Source organism: Nothoprocta perdicaria, unplaced genomic scaffold, assembly GCF_003342845.1.
Source record: "Nothoprocta perdicaria isolate Ctin4 unplaced genomic scaffold, notPer1 scaffold_78, whole genome shotgun sequence".
NCBI classification, from domain to species: Eukaryota; Metazoa; Chordata; class Aves; order Tinamiformes; family Tinamidae; genus Nothoprocta; species Nothoprocta perdicaria.
The window spans coordinates 1,549,898-1,571,191 of record NW_020456065.1 but is presented as its reverse complement, the minus strand read 5'-3'; the positions used below and the strand labels follow the sequence as shown (position 1 = coordinate 1,571,191).

Here is a 21,294-nt window from a genome sequence, read left to right as displayed (position 1 = left end):
GGATCCTCGTCAATGTGCAGGAGGAGGAAGCTCGCAGTAACTCCAGAAAGCTTATTTAGCAAATGAAAAAGAAGAAAATGGCCAAAGAGAGGCAGTAGAAGCAGGATTTTAAATAGGAAATCTCATGATTTTGCAACTGTACTGTCACGTAGTTGAGAATTGGCACATGGATATTTCGTCAGTACAAATTCAGTGCGAGCTTTGTGGCCTGTCTTCTTCCATATCTTCAGTTTTGGCAGAAGGAAATTTRTGCAGTGCAGATCACGCTGTGGTTAATGAAATAAAAACATATTTGCAGTGTTCTTAAAAGAAACTTACTTTTGTCCATTTAATGTTACTTTTTTGTTTACATCAGAGCTTCCGGATGAACAAAGTAGGCAGGAGCAGGATTTGGTTGGCTGGTTGCTTTCTCTCTCTCTTTCTCTCTCTCTCTTTTTTTTTTTTTTTTTTCCTTTTTTTAATTAATTACTATTTAATCTTTCCCCAAGCTGAGTCTTTTACTACAACTTCTAGTGCTTCTTCCTAGAACAGGAAAGCATTTTTAAAAAATGATCTCTCCAGGAAAGGAGGAGAAAACAGTTCTAAATCAGATTGAGTCTCTGCATTATAGGGACAATCAAATCCTTCACTCCAGCAGTTGCCTCAGCAGAGAAAATATATTACAGTAGTTAGGATCATTTTAATTAGATTGAGGTCCCATATATGGTTGTCTAAGTTTTTGAGGAGCAGAGGAAGGGCAGTAATACATCTGAAGGTCACCAGAGTCTCTCTAATGGACTTGAATACCCACRGCAGTTGTTAAATAGAGGAAAAATTGAGTTCTGGGGTTGACTTAAGGCAGCACCCAGAGCAAGGAAAGGCTTCTGTTTTGCCAGTTCTGGGGAACTGCATCCACTGAACTATTTAACTCAGGTTTTCTTGCAGTGCCTTTCTCCAGCACTGCAACGTATTGTAGGTGTCTATCCCAATTGCTTTAAAAATCCCCTTTCATAAGTGCAAGCAAAGTTTATTCCACATTATAAAGGTCACCCTAGCAATAGCACGACTGGCTGACATGACATATAACCGTGACCTATTTTATAGTTCTCTTCAAAGATTTTTAATATTCATTAGAGAAAGTCTGGGCAAGCAGGTACTTTATTTACTCAGTGAAAGCTTATAAAAATACCATATTAAAATTTATATGTCTGTAATTTTAATTTATTGCTTTTTCTTGTTGTTCCTCAAGTATATTATGTTCTGAATACGCTTGACAGAGTAAAAACGTTTAATTATAGCACCAGGCTTTGTTATGGRCAAATGGTTTGGAAAGAAAAAGGCAAGAGACATTTTCTCAGCTTGGGCTGTGGAGCTGCTTGTGAGGGGAAGAACCTTCCTTATTCCACATGCTCAAGCAAGCAGTGCTCTGTCTCCTGAGAGATTAACATTGTGAGCAACTTGTGCAGGTGACTCAAATCCGGTTAATCTCACATAAAGAATGTTAATTGCATTGGCAATGGCGTTGCCTCTGATCACTTTATGGCTGTATAATTAGCTATTGGACATGTTCAAGGGGTTGTCTGAGTGATACAAATGCAGGAAACAACACGAGAGAGAACTCGCTCTTTCCTGGTTCATACTGTGCAAAATGCAGAGATGATGGCAAAATGGAAATAACAGTTATTGTAATTTGCATGTCCTTGATAACTGTGATCAGGACTTAGGTAGCTATTTATTTGCTCAAAAATTATTTAACTGTTGTGAGAAATATGCAATTTTGAGAAACTGGTCTGAAGGAAACAGGTTTCCCCTTAAATTGCTTTGCTGTGGAATTGAGTGTTTTACCCAATGGCCTTTGGACCACTTGCTGCCTCATCAACTCGGTTCTCCTCAAAATGTAACAGGAATTTATTTTCCCTTCTTCTGTAGTTTCCCTCTTAGATACACAAAATTATACACAGACCAMGGACGTTGCTTATCACTAAGGTTAACAAGGTTAAGGTTCTAGTTATTCAAGGTTCTAGTTATTTTCTTCAGTTTGGCCAAGCCTGCCAAACTAGAATTACTTTATCCCAAGTTTTCCATGTCTAATGCCTGCTTCACTTTCTTTTTTTTTATTTTAACTTTGCCAGGATAGTCACTTTTCTGAGAACATTGAACAAGAATAACACTGAACATTGAACAAGAATATATGCTAGCTTGTGTCCAGTTCCTTCAGCTGGGAGGTGAAAGATGTAGTTGGAATAAATTGGGAAGGATGCAAGGGAGAGGAATGGATGAAGATTTCTGTTCTGAGAAAATGCAGGTCCATACCAAACAAAAGAGACCTAAAAGGAAATAACTACTATGAATCTGGGGCTTTTCCAAATATTTTTGACAAGATTTAGTTAATTATGAACCTTTTGGAAAAGAAGTAAGTTCAGACTCCACAGAGAGCAGGTGGATCCTAACAGCGGTTTCCCCGCAGCTGCTCTGTGGTAGCCTGTCAGTCTCCTGGGGTGATGCTTGGTCACTCCAGACAGTTTTCCTTGCAGTAATATTCAGGATGGGCCATATGAGTTTGAGTGTAAATGAAATGCAGAGTGGGAGAGAGGCAGTTTGGAGTAAGACATAAAGAAGTTAGGGGCATGGATGATTGGAAGGCAGACTGGGCTCGCATGTGAACAACGATATTCTGGGAGAGGAGACAGGCTGGCTGTGGGAGCAGGCTGCCGCTGGAAAGAAAATGGTAAAACTACAGGGAAAAACWCGAAGGATTTTGGAAGTACTGGCACAGGCTGGATGGGGCACAGGTAGGGCTGAACCTAGCTGGAAATTGGGAACTGTCAGGAGACACAATGCAAGTGCATAGAGAAGGAAAACTCTGGTTGAGAGAGACTACCTATTTAAGGCAATTCCAAACAAGGAGCTGAAGATTAGACATAGCTGATGATACACTGATGACTTTGGAAAAAGGAATATAGGCTGGAATTTCAGAGCAGATGAAGACTAGACCTGAACGCAATTGCCAAGAACTGCTGGGACCTGCAAGGGTAGGGTGGAGATGAGGCAACAAGAACAGCGATGGTTCACACAAGAGCAATGGTGTGGGAGAGATGGGCAGAAGCTGCTCTGCTCCTTAGACATATCTTTAGCATGTGGAGAAGTTCCTTGAGCGTGCCTGCTCTTCTGCTGGAGTCAAGATTCAGCTCATTCTTCCCTGCTGAGGGGTAGCACCACTTCTGTTAKGGAGTTCCTGTGTGCTCATTTGTGATTCATTTCAGCTGCCAGGAGCTGGTCACCACTTTTGTGTTCCTCATTTCCTCACTTAAAATTCTTATTGGTACAAATGCTGAACATTTCACCATTTGTGATTGAATTCAGTTGTATCTAAGCYTTGAGCATAGAGGAAAAAATACTCAATTCCAAAATAATAAATAAATAAATAAGCTGCTCTGTGTCTTGTTGGGTGTACCCATTTAGAAGGTATTTTTACGTTCCTTTTATGGTTTTCTGTCACACTTCACTCAGAAGCTGTGAAAATAAATGAATTGTTTATGAAGCATAAGTGTAATTGAGGTCCAGAGGAAATTAATAAATCTGTCTTTGGACTGAGGCTTGAATAATATGGCAGGAGGCCACCCACTAAATAGTACGAGTAAAGCAAAATATTAAGCACCTGTTCACTAAATGACTACCAACAAACTAGGGATGTTTGGAGAAAAAAAAATGGAATCATATAATTGCAACCAGTGAAGCATATGAGGCATAAAGGGAAGTAGAGTGATTAGAGGACATGTAGCCAGGCTTTATGCTGGCACTTCTGAGGTGCTGCATGCACGGTTTTGCAACCTTATTCATGTTGTTTAAATGGTTTGTATTGATGTTTAATAAGCRGGGGTAGGCAACCTATAAACTCAGCTCTGTAGTTACCAGGACAAACTGCCAGGGCCTGTCTGGTATCGCTTACATATGTGTGAGTTTTGAGTAGTTTTTAAAGTGAAGTCATCTTCCTCAATGTGCAGAGAATGCAGGGTGGTCACGGTGCGTAGCCACTTTTAAATGTCTTTAAAATAAAAGTACCAGTCTTGAGTGAAAATCCTGCTTCGGGTAACTCAGTCTTAGTACAGTTTGTCTCTGGCATAAATAACTCATAACAATGAAAAGGTGGATATMGGTAGGAGAGGACAGAACAAAATTTATGCACTCCAAAGGCAACGTGGAAACCCACCCCAGTGACATCCCTTCAAATGAAATTACTGGTACTTGAATTTGTACCAGCACAACTAAGATCAGACTGTGTCTCTGCATCTGGATTGTAAGCAGGCCTGTGCAATATTACAGTGATTAATAATATTTGTAGCYGCACAGGCTAGCATAACAAGGGTAAACAGAACTTATTGTGCAGCGCGTAATTTAGTTTTCCGTGGTGAAGTTGGTGATGGACATCAGGGAAGCTTTGACCTCCGTACGGCTGTGATTCGAAACCCGGAGCTCGTTTTCCTGCGCGGCATCGAGGCACCGATTACTGCCGAAGGTGGGATTGCCCCGCTGGCCGCTCGTGCATTCCCAGCTGCCTCACTCGACCATTCCCGGCGCAGGCAGCGGCCRGCACACGGCTCTCTGTGCAGGCTCCGTGCGGAGCCGCCGCAGAGCGCGYGCCGTGGGCGCCCGTCTGTTGGTGGCGGCCGTTAGGTCTGTTGGCGGCGGTCGTTGGGTCTGTTGGCGGTGTCTGTTAGGCCYGTTGGCGGTGGCCATTAGCTCTGGTGGCAGTGGCCGTTAGCTCCATGGGGGCCGCCAGTAGCTCCCTTGGTGGCAGCATTAGCTCTGGTGGAGGTGGCCGTTAGGTCCATTGGTGGCGGCCATTAGCTCCGTTGGCGGCAGCCATTAGGTCCGTTGGCGGTGGCCGTTAGCACTGGTGGCAGTGGCCGTTAGCTCCCATGGTGGCGGTCATTAGCTCCCCTGGCAGCAGCCGTTAGCTCTGTTGGCAGCTACTGTTAGCTCCTTTGGTGGCGGCCGTTAGCTCCGTTGGTGGCGGCCGTTAGCTCCGTTGGCGGCCGGCGCCCGCGTGCGGGCACAGTTCGGCCGCTGCCGCCTCTCCAGCCTGGCAGCCACCCTCGAGCTGCTTGTGCACCTCACCAGCTCTGCTTATCCGAATCGGTGGAGCTCGGCCTCCTTTCTGCATTCGGTGTGGGGGAAAAGGGGAAAAATATGCTGAAAAGTCAGAGTCTGAATGCTGGCCCTGCGACTCACCGAGGGATTTCCTTGTGTCCCTGCAGAGCGGCCCACGTTCCTGCGGAGGCCGATCAACCAGGTGGTGCTGGAGGAGGAGGCTGTGGAGTTCCGGTGCCAGGTGCAGGGGGACCCGCAGCCCACCGTGCGCTGGAGGAAGGACGACGCGGATCTGCCGAGAGGAAGGTGAGCGTGGCCCGGGCGGGCGCGACGCCGCTCACTGGTGACCTGGAACCATGGGCGGGTTTTGTTGTCCACCTCTCTGCTCTTTGGCTCACGTGAAATGTGTTCCAAGGGCGGCTGAATAGGGGAAATTTTCCAAGGTGGAATTGTTCAGCTAATGGATTTGTGCAGAAGGAACAAAATCGATGCAGAGCTGCTGTGCCTATAGGCACTGAATTTGCTGGAAAAAAACGAAAAATTCAGAAAAAAAATGAGTGATGTACTAGTAAGGCTACTATTACAAGGAACCTTTATAATAACGTGCTGGTATCCAAAGGGAGAAAACTTGGCCAGGCTGTTGCAAGGCTGCTCTGTCACGCTGGCTGGATGAGTTAGGAGCAGAACCCTGTGGCTGGCTCTGCTGGCTCCTTCCCCAGTATCTGCTGGGTGTCAGAAGGAAACCTTCCACTTGTGGAAATAACAGTCAGAAGCAAAAAACAAAGTTGAAATGCTTCATCTGGAACGGGCAGGCACACAGACAGGAAGAGAGATTCCTTTAATCTGGAACAGATGCCGAGCAAATTCCTGAGTGACCAGAGGCATGGGAGGATGCTACATTGATCTGCTCCCTGCTTTCTGGAACTGTATCTAGAATAGGTGTTAGAGCCATTATCAAATCAAAAACAAAAAACAAGAACAGCAAAAAAAAAAATGGAAATGGGCCTGAGAACAGGAATGAGAATCCGAGGTCTCCCTCACCTGTCCTCTCCTTTAGACCTTGTGAATCCTGTCATTTTTTGCTCAGTGCAGTCAAGCTCCATGGGAGACTTGAGGCGGACCCTCTTCTCCCCCCACAGTTGCTTGTTTTCCATCAGTGTCGGCCCTTCCTGGAACATAGCAGACATACCTGGAAGAAGGGAAAAAACGCAGGTCTCCTGGCCGCTGTGAACACTGGTGGTCCCAGTGCAGGCTGGCTGCCAGAGTTATTTCTGCTCCCGGAGTCGTGCTCTTTAAGAAAGAGCAGCTGCAGTGGTGTTGGTGCCTTGTTTGCTCCTGTCAGTGCACATTAAGTGCACTGGGAGCATGCCACCAAGTTGGGCCCAGCTGTAAACAAGTTAGGCGTTGCTGTCAGCTTGCTTTAGCACAGCGAGCTGCACGCGCTCACCCCAGCAAGGTGAAACGGGGTAAGACTGTTATCTGGCGCTTTTCATTTCAATTGCTAAATATGGCATTTAATGTCACTTACCATTTCATGAAAACCKGTGGCAAAATTCCCTGTTAGCCACGCAGCACTTTGTCATGTTGTCTTGGGTTTATAATCTTGTTTCTCAGTGTCGAAATATTTAATAAAAGAATAAAACTGAAATTGGAGGATACCTGTCTGAGGTTCTGTATCCTCAGCACTGTTACATATCTTCTTGGAGTATGCAATCATGCATTTAAATAGATTAATGTAATTATTAATTTAATGATACATAGTGCAGGAAAAACATTTCTTTATATGTGCAATTTTTGAATTTTTTTGTTGGCAATTTAAAACAAATTTTAAAATGGCGTGGCTTCTTTGATARTTACATTGATAGATGTGTGCATGCTATGCATAAAATACTTTTCTGAAGAGCAAACTTTTTGATATCAAGATGAATTTTTGTTTGCTCACTGTTCAACTGTGCATTGTAGAGTAGCCCATAGTAACTATATTGTGCTTCAGTGATTGAATGTCTTAGTGTTTTACTGCTGCTGTTGTCCTAAGTCATGACTACCTTTAGGTCTCGTAAGTAGCAATAATGTCCTGATGTCCTGATGATGCCTTTGATTAAATCGCATGTTCTATGAGTTAATTTGCTTTTAATAAMTTTATTTTTTCCTTCTCTTCTATACTTGAAAACGTAATATTAGCACTACATGTTTGGAGGTTATTGTTTGTTCATTTATTGTCTCTAAAAAGAAATGAAAGTATTACAAGTGTTTCACTGTGCTCCTAACTAAAAGAAGGGGAGGTTCATCAGATAATTTCTGATAGTTATCAACTTCAAGCATAGAAACTACTCTCAGAGTTGTGTTCTTTTTTACAGTACTGTTTAAACACTGCATTCCCTATGTTTTGGCMTCTAAAAATTGGAATATGGCTTTATTCATGACTGTTTCCCAGAATATCATAGGAATGGGCATGGAAGGGGCCACAATTCAAAATCATTTGCTGGAGACCATGTGTTCTGGATGGGTTCGGGGCTCAGCAATTGAAAGCACACGCACTGAGAGCAAAATCCACCCCTTAGTTTATTTAGGACAATTCACACTAACATCACACTAAAGCAAGACGACTACTTAGCAACTACCTGCGGAACGAGGCGCCTACGTAGCAATTACTTACRAGAGGATACTTGCCAGCAGGACAGCGAGCCCGATCATTCCCCCGCCGTGGACCAGAGGTGGCTGACAGGCTCCAAGCTTGCGGGCGTCCCCGCGGAGACAACGTAGGTCTCGGTTGGAAGTCTCTCCCCCCCTCTGATCCACGATTATTTTTTATATCTGGCGCATCCCGCCACGTAGGGCCMCCACGTGTCAGGAGGCGTACCAGAGGGCAGGCAAAGCTCCACCTTTTTCGTTATCCAATTTTGCCCGGTGTGCGCATGCGCGCCCACCAGTGGGGGTCTCTAGTCTTGTTAGGAGGGTCCCGCCTTCATCATCTTCCTCTCCCTCGCCTCAGGTTTGACCTCCAAACGGGCTTAGAGGTCGGCTGTGTTTTGGTTGGCCCCATGCCTTCTGGCACGGCCGCCTCCAAATTCCTCAGTTGCTCCTCACCTCCTCTTATACACCATGTTACCTCGTAGAGGAGCCACAGTTGCTGCCAGTGTAGAGGCTTGGCACCACCTGAGCCACATGTGTTGTTGCTGTGTAGCATAATCCAGAATATACCAAGCAAAATCAAATATCTCTGATAATCAAGACTTTGTGCTTTATTTTCTAAAATAAATATATAATTTATGTAACTGTAAACATCAACAGTCTTCATCACCAAAGAGCGGAAATTTCCAGACTGTGCCATAGGACATTCCATCAAGGAAGCTAAATTTGGGATATCTGAAAGAAAAACTGCTTTTTTTCCCTATTTTTTTTAAATGTAGACAAAGCAATTTATCCATCAGTAATCTGAATTAATAAGTTAAAAGGTGATACTATAATAGTTTCATTTTTAATTTCACTAATGGAAGTAATTGAGAAGATAAGTTTTTCCTCCTTGATGATAAAAGAGATTTAGCCCCGAACTAGCTTTTATCTTCTGAGCTTCTGCATTCTCAGCAGTGTAACAGCTACAGCAAAGTATGAAGCCCTCCAAGAATTCCCTTTGCTATTCTTTCCATATACATAAGCCCTTCTTCTGAGCCATTCTGCACAGCTAKTTGTCTCACAGTTTTCAGTGTCAAGTTCTTGTTTCTACAGCTCATAGTCATTCTTTGCACATCTGTCTATATTTGTTACTGTTTTTTTCAATAATTTTCTTGTGGCATCATCCCTTGATTCTTATAGTAGGTATTTATTCCAACCATTATTGCCAACCTATTTTTTTTTCTATTGCTAGTTCAGTTTTCAAAAGTGTCCGTGTCTGTGACAACCAAGTGTGATAAATTGTATTTTTAATTTTGGTATGCATACTGTTTCTGTAATGTACTCCCGGTGAAGGGCAGAGATTTTGCTCTGTCTCACAATCACTCTTGCTGAGTGCATAGTCTTTCAAAAATCCTTCTCTGTATTTTTGTCCTACTTCCTTTTAGCTTTCTTGATGAGAAGGTGAGATCAAAGAGATAATAAATAATCACAATGCGTTCTAATGACATATGTAAACAGCTCCACCAGTTGGTTTGTTAAGTAATAATTGGAAAGAATTTCAGACTGTTACAGTTTTAATTACAAAGGTCTCTGGTGAACTGAGTGCAACTCAAGCTGCAATTAGATTGAATGAAAGGAATAAGCAACTTTTAAAGAGACTAAAATATTTGAAAATACTAGTACTTAAAATAACAATTTGGGGATTTTATTGAATTGTCTATGTAGTTACCCCAAAAGTTTGGAACAATTTTGCTTGAAATGGAGAATAGGTGGACATAAGATTGGCCCGAAGGTGCAAAGCTTCCTCCCAGATTTCAGCTATTTCTGGATCCCCCATTTTCACAGTTAAAATCTTAAAGTGATTCCTATTTTTCCTATAGGATTTTCAAATTAGCTTTGGAAAAGAAATCTCAGTAGCAGTCAAAGGATGTTACTTTTTCAAAATTTAATGGATCTAGCCTGAAATTCTGAAGACCTTGGTATACATCATGGAGCTTTTCTGGGCGTCTGTGTGGAAGAAGTAAGATGCTAGGACCGCCAAGTGGGAATGGAGACAGCRGCAATATTCTGCTTGTGCTAACCATTCTCATCGTTCTTTTATGGTAATAAATTGAATTAAATCTTCAGACTTGAACATTCTTTTTATACCATAAACCAGTCCCAGCAAAATAATGTTTTGCTGTTAAAAATCTTGGTGTTGCACCACCAGGGAGGCAGGAAGTCCAGTGCACAGTCTGSGGGGTGCAAAGCTGTGCTCCCGAAGCTTTGGTCCCTTTGGAGCCAGTGACCCAAGACTGACATGTGCTGTGAATGAAGCAGAGAGGCRCAGGGTGTATATTTTATTTTAATTGCTCTGAAAATTTAGCATCAAACCACAGCTTCCACAGTACACCGAGGCTGGGGGAATAATTAATCAGGTATGGCTCATGTCAAACTACTGACGGTGAACAGGATACAGTGGGTCACTCATCTTGCCCCTTTGGCAGCAATATTAGCTCCACTATCTCATGAATAGAATCGCTTTCATTATAAGTGACACAGGTAAACAGCACAAAAAATGCACCAAAATAATCGAGGCAAAGGAGGCTGTGCAGAATGACCGGGATCTTTTGCCAATTCCTGAAGCTCCTTTAATGTTGAGCTCTTGGCAGGCCCTCCTGCAGGTAGCCGGTTTCCCCTCGGCTGCTGCTTGGCAGAGAGGGGGGTCGTGCTCTCCTGCAAAGCGGCGCGTGGCCTGCTGAAAGGCAGGGCCTGCAGTGCTGCCTTCTGCCTCCGTAGGGCCTGCATCAACTTTGGACTCGCCTGCTTTTAAGCCCTGAGAGCAGGAAGAAGGKGGTATTATTTGTGAGCCTCCAGTATGAGAGTGACATATCTTTGATAAGCAGTTTAATAAGATTTGAATAAGGTTTGTGCAGTGTTTCATGTCTTCAAATTTCCTAGCAAAGCCGAAGAGAGCAGCTGCGTAGCCTGTAATTACATAGCAAGTAATACAGATTTTTTTTTTTTCTTGAGGAAGTGGAGAGATTTTCAATTACAAGTTAAAATTTATGACACACTATAATAACTGTTTAAACCTCTTACACAGAAAAACCTAGCAGTACCAGCTCAATGGGAGAATGAGGTTAGCTCAGCAAATATTTCTTTCAGTTGCTTTAAAAATGACTGAGTAGCAATCACAGGGGACCTTTTTTTTTTTTTTTCTTTTTTTGCATTCCAGCCCAGAACAGCTGGTTTAGCTCAATAAATACATCTTTAATGAAATTACAACCTGCCCTTGCAAGTTGCATTTACAGGCACTTGTCTGATTAGATGAATATTGTACTAGAGATGAAAAGGGGCAACTGCAGCAGCAGGAAGAGGTATTTGCTCCCGGTGCYGCCCACGCAGTGGGAAATGCAGGCAGGAAAACCTTGGGATGCTTCAGCATGTGCTGCTGCAGCAAGCGTATTCCTGAGGCTTGGAGAATGCAGGTGATGAAACCAAACACAGCAGTGCCAACTCTGTGCAACACGGGAGGCTTTCTTCTTCACTAAAATTTAAGAATATTCCTTACAAATTGTTTGAGCAAATACATTCTTTTCTGTTCTTGCAAGTCACACACATCCTTAAACATATGAGATTGTCATGGCTTGCTAAGAAGGCCAGGTCTGATGCTTATTTTGATTCCCTGCTGTCAGTGACGGCACTGTGAGCTGAACCTCACCTACACTTAAGACTTTGTTTAGGCTGTGCCTATTCTAAGATACCCGCTAGCTCCAGCAGCAGGGACCTTGGTAGCTAACGTACTCTTRCTGTGTTTTTAAGCCTGGCTTCTTTGTTCCTGCAAGTAACAGTGCACACGCGCTCCRGGCGGGAATTCTGCTTGTCGCACTGGGACACGCGGCGGGTTCAGCGCGTGCCGGGAGGCGGCCGTGCTCCCCTCCACCGTTTCTTGCRGGCTCCAAACCAGGGGTGAATAATGAGATTTTAAATATCCCGTGCTGTCTACCAGATACACATCTGTGGGAGGGCTCTAAATCCAGCTTACCCCAGTCTTATCCCAGTGTATTCAGAAAGGTTAGACTTTTTAAAAAAGGGGAGCCAGGAAAGGTGATAGCCGGGGATGTTTTGCCATGATCTCAGAATCTGTCCCCTGAGCCAGAGAGACAGTAGTGTTTATGAAACACGGTAACTGTGATATTCTGTGACTAAAATGCAATGCTACGTAATTCCATTTATATTCTGCGGATGGGATGGTGAGGTATTTAACTACAGCCTCCGCTGGATACAACCAAAGGGGAGAATGACCTTTCCGTGAAATATGAGTTAATAACACTACAGTGCTGTGTGCTGTGGTCGAGTTAATCTTCATGCAGCTTATAACAAAATGCAGTCTAATGTGTATTGAAAGTTAATTAGAGTAAAGAGTGTGGTTTAGAAGTGTAATGGATATAATCTTTGGTTACATCAGCAAGTTTCTGTTGCAATTAATGCCAATTAACAGTTTTAAATAAAAGGGATCGGGGAAAAAGGATGTGTTTTGTATTAGCTATATCACATGTTCTATCCATCGACTCTGGTTAGATCCAGCGTGATTTGCAGGCCCATCTTTTGTTTCCACCCAAGCTAACCATCAAGGAGAGATTAACTCCCTTTATGAGGAGCATGGGGAAGAAGATTGGATGTTCTTAATAGCGAGGCATAAGGAGACGGCGAAGCRAAGAGTTTTAATATGCTATTTGTATTGTTTATGTCCATCTGGAGGGAGCMGAGGTGTTTTCCAGAGGCTGTGGTTATCTAGGGTTTAGTGGAGCCCGTGGCTGGCACATGGCAGGCCGTAATGCAGCAGAGTCCATGCCGCCGGGCAGAGCACGGGCAGCTTCTGRCGGGAAGCAGCATCAGCAGGTTTATTAGCTGCTCTGCTGACTCCGGTGAGGAAGCTTCTCCCGTCAAGCCAGAGGTGTCAGTCARAGGTAGGGAGAGGGGTTGAGGCAGGACGAGGGCAGGAAATGGTTTGTTTTCCTGTATGGAGCATTAAAATGATGTAGCCCCATGGAGAGACTTTCTCCTGTTGGGTTTCTCATGTTAGAAACCCTCTCGGCTGATGCTTTACSTAGCAGGAGTGCCTTGCAGTTCTGTACGTGGAAAATTAGTCCCTGCAGTAAGCATTTTCTAAGGGAATACGTGGCCAAATAAAAGTGCAAAATACAGTATTTTTTGGTGATCCCATTCAGGTTTTATGTTTGGGTAAAATACCGAATGCTTTGAACTGAAGTATTAGATGCACATCTCTGCTAGACAGATCAGCAGAGAAACAGTTAATAACACTGACATTTAAATTGGCTTCTTGTTAAGTGTCAGTTCTCCCCACAGAGCTGAAGAAGAGCTATTGTTTCAGGCAGTCTGCTTGTGGATTCATGAAAACAGTCTCCAGTTGCTTACACAAGGGTCAAGGTTGGGAAAATAGCTTTACAACTCCACGGACAACAACCACAAAGGAACAGTGTCAACTAGCAGCCCTGCCTCGATGTTTTCTCTTCATGCTATGTGCACCAGTGGTGAGCTATGGGACAATCACCGACAATGCATATGTGATAGGCTGGCCACAAGAAAGCAGTTTATTTATTCTTCTATCTCCCTAAACATGCTAAAATTGTTAAATTTCAGAGAACTAATGAAGTCACTAGCAGAATTCTAAAACAAAATGTAATGCTGCTTGTAGTAGCCTCAAACATGGATTTCTCTGAATTTTTCYGTCAGTGAAGGCTGCAGTAAATAAATGGTCTTGCAGCAGAGATCCAATAAACTTCATGTAGAAGTTCCCTCAAATGACAATTATCCCTTCTAGCATCTCTGTCTTTAATAATGAAGAAGCTGAGTACAGTAAGTAAAAGGTTAGTAACACATTGTAGTTGTGCATTGCAAAATATTGCAGTAGCCTGCGGTAGCCTGCTTTCATGGTAAGTAGTAAGGATGTCRAGCAATTTAGGCTCACTGTTATCAGTTTATTGACTATTAAAAGTATAGAATGAAAAATTAAAGATGGTTCTGCATGCACATTTTTCAGTATAACTTCAGGAAGAGAGGGGAAAGGGAAGCTAGCAGTTACGCTCAAGCAGGAACAAGAGCTCTAACCACAGCACTGTTGATGCTGCTGGAATAGCAGCATCCCGCCAGATCCTGGGAGATCTCTCCTGTTTCGTTTGGAGTACATTCCACCCTTGTATGGTGTACAAAAGTTAAGCCATCTCCATTTAAAACAAAACAACAAATCAATGAAAACACTGCAAGACTGCTGTTGAACTATTTTCCRGTCTCTCTTAGTAATTCCTATGTCAAGAACTGCTAAACATTAGCAAAACATACTTCTTAATGATATGACTTCTGTCTCAACTATAAATTGAAGGCGCTTTCATTAAAACGTTACCATGACCTCATCTTTAATTAGCACTTCATGGATGGTTACTGATTTGAAATACAGATTAGAAAATATTTCAGTTAGTTTCTCTGACAAGTTTATCTTAATCACTCGTCGTGCTCCAGGCGAAAAATAATAGGCAGGCCAGCACAAATTCTGTTTGTTTCAAACTGCTAGTAATCTGTGAGTTAAAAATGTGTGCTAAAAAATAAAATACTCAAACTACATAAAATCATGTTTAGTGAGTGCAAGATGACAGTCTTGGCTCAGAGGATCTTACTGTGTTCCAGTCCTTGCAGTAGTCTTTTATTATTATTATTATGGTATTTCCTTTTTTCCTTAAAATAAATTTCAGTGACGTGCTGAGCAGATAACCCTGAGAATCAAGGACCTTCTTCTGATAGATGAGTTATGACATGGGCAGGAATAACACAAATCTCCACAAGCATCCGACAAACGTGCCTCATCTGTGAGGTAAGGGCCTGCTTGTGGAGACGGGAGGCCAGGTCTCCATGCCAAGTCATTACATGCTCTCTTAGCTCATGCTCAACAGAAGCTCCAGGTTTTGGAACATGGAGATCTGTCTGCAACTGAAATCAAATCAGAAGCCCATTTTGGGTAATTATCATGTGGTAATTCCCTATGAGTACTTCTCTGTGCAAGCAGAAATGTAGAGGTGCACGAGAAGGCTTCCATCTAAACTCCTAGTCACTGAATCCCAAGCATATGCTTTGTTCTTAACCTCTATGTGTATATCAGTTATTTCAGTGGGAATAAAATGACATTTTATCCCATTTTTCTGTCTCACTTCTCTTCCCAGCACATGGCTACTGCATTTTCCGAAGTACTAGTCATGGACACTCACACATGTTTGTTCATACACAAGAGTAGTATTACRTAGTATATGGCTTCCAAAAATCTTAGGAAAATGAATCCTTGGACAAAAATATCATTTCACAATGTTGGCACAATGATTGTAATTGTTAGGTATGTTTTCAGTGCGTTTTAGGCCATTTCGTTGAATGCTTTTGTGTAAGGCATAGTACAGTGTGGTTTTGCATTTTATATTATTGCAATTGAAAGTGTCAAATATTTCAATTGCAAAGAATGTTGAAAAGAAACCACAAATGGACAAAACTAGCATTTACTGTTAGTGTATTTAAATAAAATCAAAATAGTGAACAGTAACGAGCGTAACTCAAATCTTTTCCTGTTTCATTGGTATGAAGCCAATAAACCAGTTTATATGATTGATTGCATATATGCCTCATGCTAAGAAATTTGAGGCAATGTCACATCACATTATACTTTCCTGGTGGTATAGATAACTTGGCCAATGAGCTATTTGGGTTTGAACATCTATATTTGAGTGGCAGCTGTTCTGTCACAACCTTAGGATTAGTTACCTGCTAACTCATTTTTCATGGCCTGAAGCTGCATCTTAGAGCCCCCAGCATTTGGCAGCTTTGAGTGCAGGAGTACAACAGCGTAATTAAAAAGCAGTACACCCAAATATATCCATTCTTACGTTGGCACTGATTCAAGTTTTGCTAGGGAAAGCAAGCTCCCTTATCTTTCCTTCAGAAAGCTCTGTAACTCATGTATGTTCTTCTTTCTTCTTGTTAGTGCAAGTGGGAAAAGAAAGGGTAGATGTTTCTTGTAAGAGAGCTGACAGTAGGGGTGGATGTGTCGCAGATGGAAAGGGAGCTCTCTGTTCTGCTGGTGCTGAGGCTGAAGCAGGTAACAGGCGCGAGCTTCCTCTCCTCACTGCGGATCCTCTCTGGCTCCCTCCATCTGGCTCGCATAGTCCAGGAGCCAGTGAGTAGCTCTGGCACTGTGGTGATGGGCCCAGAGGTGCCGGCACCACAAAAAAAAAAAAAAAAGAAAGAAAGAAAAGGTGGAGAGTGGAGGCAGAAGCTTAAACTTCCTTAACTACCTCCTGCTTTTTGTTTTGGTTTGTGTTGGTTTTTTTCTTTGCTGGTAGCATCTCTTTATTTAGGSTCCCTAATTATGTTATGAGCAACCTTGAAGCTTTGTTTATGCATTACACTGTAGCCTGGAAAAGAGAGCAAAATAATCATTATAATGTGTTTAAAAAATGGAAAGCCTACAAAATCTAGATACTTTTTATTCTTTTTTTTTTTTTAATTTAGCTATATTTTAGGAGGACATAGTCATCTGGTGTAAACAGATTCAACTCTTTTGAGGCAAACACCATCRGTTCACACCAGTTAAGAGGTCTGACTTTTTCTCTTGTAGACCCTCTTTTAGAAGAAATAGATGTTTTTGATTTGGATTTGTTGAATTCTGTGGGCATAATAATACATTTTCACGACTTTAACTCACAGAGCTGCACTAAGTGCATTCTTGCATTACCAGTTAGACCTACTTGGATTTCTAGGAATGTAATGACTCCAGCTGACAACACAGTTGTGCTAACTGTGAAGGCAAGAGAGAAGGACGTGCATATATTTTAATGCATAACTGCATGCATGTTTTTGAAAWATCTGGAAATCCAGGAGTTCTGTGAAACTCCTATGAAATGCAAATAATGAAATGCATACATGTATGCAAAAAAAAGTATACACGTTTATGTATAATGCAAAACATATACTGCAGAAACTTCTCTCTAACATCAGGACATTTTCTCTCTTTCTTTTATTTTGTAAATGTGGAAGAGTGGAGGCTGAGGACAAGGACAGATACAGTTTTGAATGTGGGGAAAAAAAACAGTGACTATGACCAAAACAGTTTAATAATAATTCAAGATTATGCTTAGATGTTTAAGCCAATGCATGAAGCCAACCCCAGTACATCAACTTGCAGTACTTAAAAACAGTTAATGTGTTTTGGTTTACTTGTTATTTGGTTGAGCAGATGGTAATGGTTTTGACACAATTCAGGGTTTTTTTATTTTTCTTCTTTTCTTTTCTTGAAAAAGACGAGGCTCTTTTTCCCACTTTGTCACAGCTGGTTACCAATCAATCTCAATTCACGGTACAGTGATGATAGCACATGTTGTTTGGGGGCCAAATCTGATTGGGTTGCATTTTCAGCAGTGTTTCATATCAAAAAAAAAAAAAAAAAAAGTGTCTGTATGGCAGTGACTGTCAGCACACTATTGTACAACTGTCATTAATCAAAACTAGCAACAATGAGCGCATTCATATGTGCCAGAGACTGCCAGATTTCACTCAAAATCACCCAATTTCTATTGGAGTTTCCTCACCAGCAGTGTTTTCTCATCTGCTTGTTGTTTCTGTGCGTTTCTTCCTTTCCAGTCCCTTCCCCCCACTCCTCCTCAGCTAATTGAAAGCAGACCTGCTCTAACTATGACTTGTAGAACAGAAGTCATGTCCTGCGATGCCTACAAGTGGCTGGTTCACATCTGCACCCGGGCTGACTGGCTGTTTAAAGGACATCTCCCAGCTCAGTATCATGGCTGGAGTCTAAGCTAAAATGAAAGGTTAAGAACCAACAAATGTTTAACAAGAAGAAATATTTAAAGTCAGTTAGTTGACTATAAACATAGGGAGCTGATGCCCGAGGCCCTGCGTTTTGTGCTGCGTTTTGGCGTTAGTTGGCTAGGAGTCAGCGCCGTTTGGGTGGTATGTTGGAAGGTGTTTCTTGACGCCGCGSGCGTTGCAGAGGCAGGAGGGCGTTCCTTGCGCGTTGGCACATCTGAGGACCAGCTTGACCAGCACACTGSGATGGGTTTTCGCCACGCCGTCGGCAATCCAGGAGTCTGTGGTTGGTATGAAGGCARTCAGGGAGAGCCTGGTTCTGCAGTGTCAGTGACAATAATCCAGATGCGAGTTAACTTCTCCATAAACTCCGATGGAAACACCTTGTTGTGGAAATACGAGGCTCGGAGACCAAGAGAAGACAAGATTCCCAGTTCAACACTGTACAGGTGGATGTCTGAAAAGTAAAAAAGGATRCAAAAAATATTGAGGCTTCCCACCTTACTACTTCACAGCCCGTTTCTCAGCCGGGCTCCTGGCGCTGCGGTGCATCCGGCCGGGAGCCAGTTCCCTGCTCCTCACTGCCTCGCTGTCTGTCAGAGTGCATCACTGAACCGCGGTGACTGCTGTGGACACGGTGGCTCCAACAGATGCCTGAGGGGCAGCGTGTCGGGACTCGGGGACAGCAGATGGTTCCGGTGTCCCGCGAGCCCATCTGTGTGCGAATCTAATTGCTTGGATGGCCGTGTCCCAGCCGGGTGGTCCCCAAACCCAGTATGGTCCCGTGGCACGGGCCCGCTGGGCTAACGRCCTCTCTGCAGCCCGACGGGGGTGACGCCCTGGCTGCACGTCCTGCCGGGCCACGGAGCGCCCCATGGCCGGCGGCGAGCGGAGGGGCCACCCAAGGCCCCACGGCAGCTGCCCAGCCCGGCGGCACCAGCGCTGAGGTGGAGGTGGAGGTGGAGGTGGAGGTGGAGGTGGAGGTGGAGGTGGAGGTGGAGGTGGAGGCGAGCGGGGCAGCTGCCGCCCAGCGCCCCGGCCATGGCGGCCGCGCGGCCCTGCGGCCTGGCCGCGTCCACCGCCGCACTGGCGAGCGAGCCGCGCGTTGGGCGCCCGCAAGATGCAGAATGGGAGCAGCAATAATAATAATGATAATAAAGAATACTAATAGTAATATCTGTGTAAYAAAATAAATAGCTAATTGCTGCCTGGCTTCGTACATGTGATTCCTGTTTGCAGCTCGTGTTTGTGCTACAGCTGGTCCTAATTTTGCCGTCCTACAGGAGCTGAAGGCAGCCTTACATTTTCAGTCCCCTAGGGCTGGCCTTGTGTCAAGAAAATAAGCGTTTTCTCTTGTCTGCAGCTCTGTGGTGGCCAGAGACAATGGCTGCCCCATCATTGCGGGATGCTGTTGTCATGTTTGGGAGATTTTTAGGGGAGTCAAATTGCATTTGCTCTCATATGAAGGCAGTGTTTTCTATTTACCATTAATTAGTGCAGCACAGCATGAGGAACTGCATAATTTAGTGAGGAGTCCAGAAAAAAAATGTCCCTCAAAAACATATGGCTTTTGACTGTGTAGTTGCAGTAGTTCAGTGCTATCCAGAAACTGAATACTAAGGTCTCTATTTCCATTTGCTCCTGAGCAGAGCAACACGAGCAAAATAATGGTGCTAATAGTTTCTTCTGTATGCCGTGGCATCCCCTTGTTCTACCCGTTGGCATATCCCTCATTCATTAGTTAAATCTTAGGTAATGCGTGTGCGAACAACTAAGAGTGGCACCTAAAGAAAGAGCTGGCCATGTTTATGTGCCTGTTTAGGCACATTCCTGATAGAATGGTTAGTCTGCATTTGGTCTTCTCTTTTATTTCATTTTTGCTAACACATGACATTGTTTTACAGAATACAGAGACCTTTGAACACTTCAACATATGGGATCCTTTGGTCAAATTGCTTTTAGGTCTATTGTAGAGAGTGCATCATTTGCAAATGCATAGTATACAAATCGAAAATAAATGAGCTGATAGCAATGTATAATTCTGTACATGGCAATTAACATCTAARGTTCCCCAGGTCTTTTAACACTGCTCACATTGTGAGGCTGAATTCATAGCTTCAGCTTCACAGTGTTACTGTAACTAATTGTATACCTGCCTCTTACATACCTGCCTGTAACCATACCTTCATATATCCYTGCAGTATGTTTGCTGAACAAGCCTACAAAGTCTTTACTGTGTAACAGAGAAAAGGAAGGTAGATGAGTTGTTTGGAGTTCTTTGGTGAGAGTTCATACAGTCAAAAAGAATATTCAAATGTCCTTGGGTCTATGTGTTACTTCTTCAGTCCTGTGCAATACTTYCTCTATTTGGCACATGAGAATCTGAAGCTAAATGTAGACTCATAATGAATTAATTCAGGTGTCAGGCATTTTATGTATAGATGAAATGTTGAAAATAATTTTCCAGGAGTGTGCTTTGAGAGTAAAATGTCCATGCTGAGAACTGATCCTTTCTGATTCAGGAGCCAAAGAAATTTCATAAAAGATAAAATCTCTTGCTGAATTTAATCAGCTTTGGATCAGAGCCTAAAATATTCTGTTAAGCTTAACTTTTGCAGGATGATAACAGTTTAACTGAGAATATTTCTCTACATTGAAAATGCCTTGTGAACGAATGTTCACTGCATACTGAAGTACTTTGCATTATTTTGAATTTTATACAACCTCATAATTTTAAAGTTATCACAGTAGCAGAAGCAAAAAAAAAAAAAAAACAGACAAACCAAAATTGAATTGTTTCTAATTGCTTTAAATGGACAAAACTTATTATCAACTATGATGAATCACAGCACATTTATATGAATTTGATAAATTCCCCTTTAATGTGCTTCTTCAGTAAGTATCACCTTCCAGAGCTTAAATGTATTTTTTGTTGTTTGCAATAGAGTGGTATCAAATCCTACCAACATGCTTACAGTTTTTCTAAGGGGTTGCTGCTATGGCAAAAATTATTTTTAAAGAAAAATTTCCAAATCAGCTAAAAGTGAAGTAGGTAGCTCGCATAGGTAAAGGCACCATAAACTGTGCTGTGATGTGTTGCTAACTGATATGTGATAGCTTCATTTTACCGTTTTGCTCTAGATCAAGGACAGGAAGAGTGATATTAATAAAGCTCTGATACTGAGTGAACATAGCAATACTAATTTTATGTAAAGTTCCTAACTAATGTAGAGTGCAATAAAAACGTCATGAAGATTAATACTTGGTGGAATTTTCTAATGCTAGGTAATAATTTATCTTTCCAACCTGGATCCGAGCTAGGTACAGACTGGTATATGCCAGATGGCAGATTTTGCTCATTTCTGTTGGCTGCTGAATGAGTTTTTGCTCTTTTCTGTGTCCCAGGTATGACATCAAAGACGACTATACATTGCGCATTAAGAAGGCTGTGAGCACAGATGAAGGAACCTACACCTGCATTGCAGAGAACCGAGTTGGGAAGGTGGAGGCCTCTGCTACCCTCACGGTCCGAGGTGAGCGTTCCCATGCAGGGAGGGCTTGTGTCTCCCACACGGATCGTCCGACAAAATGAGCCATGTCCTAACCTGCCGTTGGAGGGGTTGCACACATCCTTTGCAGTTGTGGCTGCTGCACTGATTTGCAGCACAAGTGAAACCCTCATCCTAGTGAAAATTAAACTGCAGTTTGCTTGAGCGGGATGGGATCTTCCTGAAGTTAAAGATCTATTCC

The 21,294-nt window shown here is 42.9% G+C and overlaps 1 protein-coding gene across 1 annotated transcript in view; it reads left to right on the top strand.

Annotated features, from left to right (window-relative positions):
* Positions 1–21,294, top strand: part of ROBO2 (roundabout guidance receptor 2) — a 141,815-nt gene that overhangs the window by 4,922 nt on the left and 115,599 nt on the right. Inside the window, exons 2-3 of the mRNA XM_026051649.1 lie at positions 5,238–5,376; positions 20,950–21,077. Coding sequence (XP_025907434.1) covers positions 5,238–5,376; positions 20,950–21,077 — 267 coding nt within the window. The remainder of the gene's footprint in view (positions 1–5,237; positions 5,377–20,949; positions 21,078–21,294) is intronic.